Source organism: Diospyros lotus, chromosome 8, assembly GCF_014633365.1.
Source record: "Diospyros lotus cultivar Yz01 chromosome 8, ASM1463336v1, whole genome shotgun sequence".
NCBI classification, from domain to species: domain Eukaryota; kingdom Viridiplantae; phylum Streptophyta; class Magnoliopsida; order Ericales; family Ebenaceae; genus Diospyros; species Diospyros lotus.
Window position 1 is genome coordinate 38451083 of NC_068345.1, and position 9648 is coordinate 38460730.

Below are 9648 nucleotides of genomic sequence, written 5' to 3' on the forward strand. Positions count from 1 at the left end.
AACTTTGACTATTGATGATGTGTTGATGGAAAACAATTTCTATTGTAAAATTATTGGCATTGAAACAATTAAAATTAAGATATTTATGGAATTGTTAGAATTTTAACTAATATCAAACATATTCTTGACCTTAAAGAGGAATCTTATTTCATTGAATTCTCTTGATTTAAATAGGTACAAGTTCCTTGGTGAATATGGAGTCATTAAGGTTAGTAAACTGAAAAACTTGAGTTCTGTGAGCATTGTGTCTTTAGTAAGCAAAAATGAATCAAATTTAATAAAGATATTCACAATACAAAAAAGGACACTAACTATATCCATTCAGATCTCCGGGGTCTTGCTAGAATACCCTTTAAAGGTAGTGCCAGATACATGTTAACTTTCATTGATAATTTTCCTAGAAAAGTTTGGGTATTCTTCTTGAAATAGAAAAATGATGTTTTTGCTATATTCAAACAGTGAAAGAATTATGATTGAAAAATAAATTGAAAGACAGATTAAGCGTTTCTACATAGATAATGGTTTAATTTTTTTTAAAATAAATTTAATGATTTCTACAGCAAATAAAGAATTCTAAGACATTTATTTGTTTCAAGTATGTCACAGCAAAATGGTGTAACTGAGTGGATGAACAAAACCTATATGAACAAGATACATTGTATGTTATCTAATTTTGGTTTACCTAAGTTATTTTGGACTAAGATTGCAAACATGACATATTTTTTGGTTAATTGGTCTCCTTCTATTGCCATTGATAAGAAAACTTCATAAGAGATATGGTCTGATACTTCTACAAATTATTCTAATTTAAAATTTTTTAAATGTTCTGCATTAATTTACTCATGTTGATGATGAAAAATTGGAACCAAAATCTAAACGTTGTGTCTTTCTTGATTGTAAATCTAGTGTTAAGTGCTATAAATTATGGGATCTAAAAACATCTAAAGTTATAATTAGAAAAAATGTTATATTTGATGAAATTATATATCATGCTTAGTGGTTTATTTCAAAAGAATGTAACCCTATAGGTCAACAGAGTTCTGACATTTAGGTAGAGTTTAAAATTGATAAAAGCCATATATCTGAGTTCTCGTCTCAAATTAAATCAAGCCTAACTCAAGCCTAAAAGAAAGTGTCGATCCATCAGAATATTGTATGACAAAAAGATGGATCTAGAAGAAATATCAAACTCCTTCAAAGGTATGTTGAGGCTAATTTTATTGTCTATAATTTGAGTATGACTAAAAATATCCACTGCAATGAGGGTTATGTGGATTTGGTTTGCATTCATCAAAGAGATTAGTTTTTCGCGATTTTGTTGGAAGAAAGAATTATGAATAATTTCGTATTTGAATTTTGTGTAAAGGTGGAAATTGTGATAATTGTGACCTAAAATTCAAATTCATTTGTGATCGGAATTTCTAATTTGATTGTGATTGGGATGTTAAATTTGACTCTGATTGGGATATATCTACAAGTAAAAATTTATCTGTTTTGTGGCTAATCAAGATTTATTTTATTCGTAACTTATTTTTTGATTAAAGTATGAATTTTTTTAAATTATTTTATGTATATATCTATAAATTAGTGGTAGATCTATAAGTAAGTACCCAATATCCTGAAATTAGTTACAGTAATATTATTTTTGTCGTAATAATATATTCATAGTGATATTTTGTTATTTTTCTTGTAATTTTTCTTGATTTGAGTTGTTTATTTTGTGCCTTTGATGATTTGATCATGATTTATTTTTTATCCTAAATCCTAACAAAAATAACTTAAAAGAAAAAAGAGTTTATGGGTTCTTAAGGTTATATATAGAACCAGAATGGCCAAAGGAGGAAGAAAAAGTAAAAGTAAATCAAGAGAAACCTTAAAATGCTAAAAGGAAAATGCATTGAAAATGACCCAAAACAAATAATAGAGTACTCCATGCCTTGTTAAATATTATATTTTTAGTATCAGAGTTATTAATAAGTCCATAAGATTAATTGTTATGCTTGAGAAATAAATAATTATGAAAGGGTTTTGTAAGTATTGGTCACTCCTGAGTATAACATGTGGCTGTGGATCTCAAAGCACAATATTGCTGTGGGATGGAACCGAATGTACGACGCACGGAACATAGAATTACTTGTCACCCGCCACAAAAGGACACATCGCCAGAAGAAGCCAAAATTGGAGCGAACTCCCAAATCAAAAGCCTCTTCTGGACCTCGTGGGGTTGCCCTTTTTGGGCTGCTATATATCCTATTTTTAGCCATGGAAAACGGACAAACATCAAGTGCCTTGAGCTAATTTGTCTCAATATCTCTTCCATTAAAAACATCAATAAATAAAGTTTCAAGGCTTACCCATCTCCTCCTCATAATTACGCACATTAATTACAAAATTCTATGTCCATATCTTCTTCCTTATTCTCTACTATAAAATCGAGTTATATTTGAATGTTATGAAGTAGCTATATATATATATATACATGTATCGAAGCTCATGGACAGAAGCTTTGTCGCCAACTCAGTAACCAAGATGAAGAGCCTTCACCACAGGCACCGAATCTTGCCGAACCAGTGCAGCTCGAGCCTGGTCCAAGCCATCGACGCGCCGCTGCCGCTGGTCTGGTCCATGGTGCGCCAATTCGACAACCCTCAAGCCTACAAGCGCTTCGTGAGGAGCTGCACCATGCAGGTCGGCGACGGCAACGCCGGCAGCGTCCGCGAGGTGAGGGTGATTTCCGGCTTGCCTGGCCGGACCAGCATCGAGCGGCTCGACAGGCTCGACGACGATCTGCATGTTATGATTTTCAGCATTATCGGCGGCGACCACCGGCTGGAGAATTACCAGGCCACCACCACCCTGCATAACGGGGAGAACGGCGGGGGGACGGTGGTGATCGAGTCGTACGTGGTGGACGTGCCGGCAGGGAATAGCAAGGAAGATACTTGCGTGTTTGCGGATACGATCGTTGCTTGTAATCTCAAGTCCTTGGCCAGTATCAGTGAGAAAATGGCTTCCAGGACTGAGGGCTAGCTAGTGCGCGCGCGTATATGGTTTTTTTTTTTTTTTTTTTTTTTTTGGGGGGGGGGGGGGGGGGGGGGGTTGGGTTTAGAAATAAAATAGAGATTGTGGAGTGAAAAAATCTATATAAAAGTTTGATTGTACTTTTTTTTTTTCTGTAAATAAAAGTTTGATTGTACTTACTAATCCTTTTTTTAGGTTAGGAAGCAATCTTAATGATAAATTAGTAATAATTAGAACAATTAATTAATTAATTATAGAGAGGAGATGTATGATTTGTTTTAACAAATGCATTAAAATCATAATTTATAATTTAAATTTTTCGAATCAATTAAATCAACAACTTAATATAAGGATGTTCAAATATTTTTCTCTTTATCTTTGTTTTTTTGTGAACCTAACAAGAGTTAAATCAAATAAATTTAGAATAATACGAAATAAGTGAAAAAATCAATTAATCATAAGAACACTAAATTTTACGTGAAAAATTTCCTCAATACAAGGAATAAAAATCACCAGATCCAATTCTATCCAAAATTTTCACTATCAAACAAATAATGGGAATACACGAATGTCTTCTTTAGTTGTTAATAAGTAGAGACACGTAATAGTATTTCTTCAACAATAACAATTCTTGAACCAAACAACTATAATAAAAAATAAAAAAGATCTCACCGACTAAAAATTAAACAACTACCGTAAAAAAAAACTATTAATAAAGAGTTCCAAAATTGACCTTCACTATTTAAATTGTAGAGCCATGCATTATGAACATGTTAGCCAAATTTGAGTCAAATCGGATCATAAATCGAATTCGAAACAATTTTTTGATCACAAGTAAACAACACATCTTTTTTCAAATTCTACACTTTTCTTCCCATTTTTTTCTTAGCGTGTACGGTTGCCACATTAGAAAATGTTAAAATCCTTTAATACTTGATACTTTTTATAACAAAAATTCGTCTAAGTCTTTCATATAATTAAGCCTAATCCATATAAACTTTATTTTATTTAATTAATGATTAAATAAAAACTAATGGACCATCTGAGGAAACGCAACCCAACAAATACAACACTAATTATTATTTATCTCACCATGTCTATTTTTAAAAGTAAGAAACTAAAAAATAATCAAACAATGTGCTAGTGAGATCAAACAAACCCTGAATTATTTAATTCCATGTTCTATACCCAATTCTATGGCTTTCAACTTGTCATGGGCCCACTAACGACACAAACTTCTGTGGGCTGATCAGAAGCCCATTTAGTTTCTGGTCCAACTGCCTTTGGGCCTTTACAATTCCTCAGTCCAGTCAAAAATATAGAATATATTGCTTTAATAAGAGAAATGGTATTTTTACAGAATTTTCATATAAAAATATCACTGAAACAATGCTAGAAAGGTTTTCTATTTTTGCAATTTTTTGCTATTTTCGTAGACTTGTAGCCTAAACATTAATTTTTGTGTAAAAGATGTTCTTCATATGCAATAATATATATATATATATATATGGATGTATAAACACTTTAAAAAGGGAAGAGGGAGAAGACATTTCAAGCACTGCACGTGTAGCATTTTCCATGAGTCGCCCGAGAGGATGATGTATATCATCTTGGAAGAAGACACGAGACTGCACTCAAATTTAGTGACTTTTCCAAACAAAAGGTTCTTGCATTTGTTTTTTATATTTATGCATTACAGAAAACATAAAAATATTTCTATACTTTATAAAAAATGTCACGTGACATTTTAAACTTTTAAAATGTTCTATTAAATACTTCTACTCTAAAAATAGTAGAATTAATAAACGTCTTTTTATCCAATCAATAAATTAGATACTTCTACTCTAAAAATAGTAGAATTAATAAACATCCTTTTGTCCAATCAATAAATTGTGTAAGATAATACATTTAATAAGGATACCAATTCTCTCTCTCTCTACCACATATCTTTACCAGAGAGAGATCAAGTTTGAGTGCATGTAAGGTTGCGTTGTAGACAATGTTTCCCTCGTAGTTGGGATCCATTAAGAAACACCTAGAAAAATTGGCGTGGTTTTAGAGCCATTCATATGAGAGATTTGGGGCAAGGGCTTGGGTGCTAAGCCAATAGAGGGCATCATATATAGTAGATGGTAGGAGGCAATGCTTGAGGGCGAGGGTGGGGGTTTGGGTAGTGATAGAGGAGAAGCTAAAGAGGATGAAGCTATGCCGTGAAAATAAAGAAGAAGCGGATGTTTGGAGGATAGAAGGAGGTAGAGAGGGTGAAAAAGTAGAGGAATGTGGTGGCAAAGAGGTTGAGAAAGCGATCTTCCAATCGCTTCTTCGAAAGATACTCCTCTCATTAGTGGTTTTCTAGTCACTATCAATGTCTCGAGTGACTCTAATGAAAGACGAGATAGCTAGCAATGCCAGCTTTGACTTGTTTGACGCAACCATCGTTGTCGAACTTGCTATTCTGGCATAGAGACCCATTAGATAAAAGAGTGACCTTCAACCCTCGAAAGCTGATGACCTTCACCCATAGCTGGGATAGCCTAGATGAGCCGGCTATCTCGTTAGTGGTCGCAATAGAGTGTTACGAGCCTTGCATCATTGTATGTGTATTTTACACTTTCAAGCTATCTCTAATTAGTGTTTATTGAATGTTTAGTAGTTCTATTTTTTAGAATAGAGATGTATAATGAGATGTTTTAAAAGTTTAAAGTGATAATATTTTTAATAAAATACCTATTTTTTAATAAAAAAAAAAGAAGCAATAGAGTATTTTTATATCTTCTATCTTTATATATCAAAAACTAAAAAGTACCATTAACTCATTTTTTTTAACTTACTATATTTTTAATATTAAACTTCTATAGAAATATTGTGTAATACCTAATTAATATAATAATAAAATGTCAGATAGACCTTGGTTGTGGAAAAGGTCCATTTGTCAATGCACATATATATATATATATATTTATTTATGCCATCTTCAAGTTCCAGGACTACCCCAGTAGATAACTACTCCCGCCTAGAGGTTGATGAGAGTAGATATTGCTTCTACATGTGTATGTATATAAAGAGGGAGAGCTTTTTTATGTATATATCTTACTTCGACTATCTTTCAACTTTAAAGTTGTGGATTTGAATTGTGATGAGCTTTTCATTCATTATTAATTGAAAAGTATTCGATCGGAGATTGATGGTCATTGGCATGATATTAGAAATCGGTATGGTATCGTACATTAGGCAATAAATCATCATAAAAATAAGCCTTAAAAAAAAAAAAAGGATAGTTTTGAGTCTTTTTATACCTTTTTAATATAATTAAAAGATTTTAAAAAGTGAAGATTGAGAATGATTCTTATTCTTTTTTTTATTAGGTAAATTGAAAATTTGATTTTTTATGGAGATTAAGGTTAACGAATTTTTAAAATTAAACATATAAGATTTGTCTTCAAAAATATCTAAACTATTATTTCTAGCTATAATGTTTACATTTACTAGAGTGTGATTTTATGTGCGTTAGGGGTGAACAATACTCTTGTCGGTTTTGGGTTAAAACCTCTTTATTCTCTCTTTCTCTTTTTTTTCCAACAATTGTCTCTTATTTGTCGATCGTGATTGTATCAACATCCAAGAGACGAGATTGCAACGGCAAAGAGGAAAGATGCATTGACAAGAGAGAAGGTGAAGATGAAAGTAAGAAAAAAGACATAAATATGATGTGTTTATTAAGAAAGGGAGATCCCAAAAATAACTTTTTAACCCACTAAACTAATGGGGGTTACGTTTAGCCCGGGGGTGAACAAAATGGCACTCCACTTGCTGGCAGATTGTCATAGTACTATTGTTAGAGATCATTATCTGCTTCTTCTTAATTCTGACTTGACAGAAAGATTATTGTATGTTAAATTGGCATATATATATATATAGAGAGAGAGATAGATAGATAGATAGATAGCTAGAAACTTATTTGGGAACAGCTTACTAAGATGGCTTTTGATGTTTCTAGCAACCAAAAATGGGAAAATTGGTTTTGCTTTGGTTTGAAGCTCAAAGTGTACCCATGAACTAATTCAGAGCCATATTTGTCAATAAAAGTTTATGCATATATATATATGTGGTAGGATACATATCTAACAATTTATTGTTCTCGGTCTTTAAATTTGCGTCTAAATCTGGAACTGATGATCAACTGCCATGCATGTTATATATATCCAGAAAGTAAGTATCTATGATGAAGAAGAAATGATTGAATCAGATTCTTTTACAGAGAGCAAAGAGAGAATTAATTAAGGCTAAAGATGATATTGTGGAAGAAGAAGAAGAAGATCATATGTTTTCTCTCTGCTGGAGGAAGTATGCCTGAAATGGAAGTGGGGAGAGAGAGAGAGAGAGAGAGAGTTTCTGAGAAAAGATCATAAAAACAATGGAAAAACTGCCCCTTTTTTTTTTTTGTTACTTGGTCATTCATGAACTGTATGTAACAAGTCTCACATTCTCAGGCTGTTCCAGTCTCTAGCATATGTTAATAAATTTCTGAAATACACGCAATAACCCATTAGTATATGTAATTTTGTTACATAGTATGATATATATGATGGGTTGAGATGAAATTTGATCATATTTCATCTTTTGTGTATAATATAACATTACTGATAGAAAACAAACAAACTCTCCCAAATAGATATCAAATCCAGTTGAAAACAACAATCCACCACCTAGCTAGCTAGTAATTAGAAGATGTATTGATGATAAGGTTCAAAATGTTGGGATTTCCAAATGAGTCCTCCTAAATGGACCCTCCCCCACCTCCATACTTCACATGTTGCCCACTAACATCTACATTGAACCATTTAATGGGTGGGTCACCTCTTTGCCAATTTATTTCTGGCCCACTAGACGTATGGTGCAGATCAATTCTTGAGACACATCCAATCAATCATGTTGGAGCTTCTTTAAATAGAGGGCTTGAACTAATTTCTTTAATTTATTTCACCAGTTTTGCCTTTCAAGCAATTCACCTTAATTAGCTGAACAAACAACATGCCCAGTCTTCACCTACTCAACTTAAAACCCTTCAATTTTCATCTTCCCATTTGAAAATTCGCATTACTTTATGTAAAATTATGCTAAAATTTCACTTCTTTTAATTAGTTAAGTTCGTTCATGCATGGCACTTTCTTTCACAAGCCCAAATCCAGATTTAGATAAAGTGAAAAGAAGTGAAATCTATCTTTCTATCTATCTTAGCAATCAGCCCTCACTTTCCAATGAAAGCCACAGCCCACATGATGTTGCTTGGGGATATTGAAAGATCACAACCCCATTTTCTCAAAAGAAGATCTCTCTCTCTCTCTATGCCCCATTTCCCAACTCCTAGCCATATATACAATCACCCATTACCCTTGGAACTACTAATGGAAAAACGTTTGGAAACTCAGTGAGTTCCCAAATTGTATTTACGGGTTAATAAATTTTTAAAACTTCACATTAATTTAAGTCAATCATCGTGTGTGGCGTCTCCCAAGTTACCGTAACAGAGTTCCACAAGTAGACCATCCTCCCATTTTATTTAGCTACTACTGTCTTATATAATAACCCAGCTAGCTCATTAATTCAACGGAGGCTTGACAGGTGTCATATTCGAATTCAGACACTTGTCCTTGATCAGGGGAATCGGACCGGTCCCGCTTCTGCTCACATGACATGCCCAATCGTGAAGTGACATGTGTCACCATGATGCCGCCACCCTTTTACATGTACGCACCCAACCCAAATAATTGCTCCGTGAAAGGGCTTGAGGAGGGATGGGTGCTAGGGGCCCCTGAAATGATCGAAATAAAAGGCTAAGTACAGAGTAAGGTGCAATTATTCGAGGCATTGAATTCATCATTCCCCTAGCTTAGCTAGCAACTTTACACATAATATTTATTACATATGCATGAATCTTTTTATAAAAAAGATAAATTGCCCCATGAAAAGCAAAAAGTCTAATGCTAGCTACATGCAATGAAATCTGCTCATTAATTTTTTTTTAAAAAAAAAAAAGAAGAGAAAAGTTTAATTTAATAACAATTTATGGGTATTCAGAAAAGTGATTTATTGTATTGGGTATTATTATATCTTGTGAATTAGAATTTATTATATAAATTAAGGCTGCAAAAAAGAGGCAGTCTAGCTAAATGACCCAAAAAAAGAACTTACCCACAGAGAAATAAATGAAACTGCTGCTACATACAAGACAAACTGGTTAATTTATGTATAGGTACATATATAGATGAATTTTTTTAGTATGATTAATATGTAATCATAGTTTTGCATTAAAAAATCCCAGGTCCATGACTATCTAAGTTTTAAAAAGTAATAATTATTATGAAGTAACTCTAGTCACATTTTTTAGCGTGGAAGAATTTTGTAATATATCATTTTTCGATGCAGAAATAATAACCACCCCCCCCCCCCCCCCCCCCCCAAAAAAAAAAAAAGTGAAAAAAAGAAGAGGCACCAAAAGCTGCTAATTATAAAAAACATCTTTTGTTACAAAAACTTATAATGTGATTGATACCATGTTCTTGACATAAGCAAAAGGAAAAGAGCCTTCTCTTTCTCCTATATTTTCTGTGTCTCCCTCTTCTCTTC

General features: G+C 32.9%; 1 protein-coding gene across 1 annotated transcript; it reads left to right on the forward strand.

Annotated features, from left to right (window-relative positions):
* Window positions 1–2493: 2493 nt before the first annotated feature.
* LOC127808651 (abscisic acid receptor PYL12-like) lies at window positions 2494–3039 on the forward strand. Its single transcript, XM_052347221.1, has one exon. The coding sequence runs from the start codon at window positions 2494–2496 to the stop codon at window positions 3028–3030; it is 537 nt and encodes a 178-aa protein (XP_052203181.1). The 3' UTR covers window positions 3031–3039.
* The last annotated feature ends 6609 nt before the right edge of the window (window positions 3040–9648 follow it).

Excerpts from the sequence above, each read along its gene's own strand:
- LOC127808651 (XM_052347221.1), top strand. The coding sequence starts at position 2,494 with ATGGACAGAAGCTTTGTCGCCAACTCAGTAACCAAGATGAAGAGCCTT.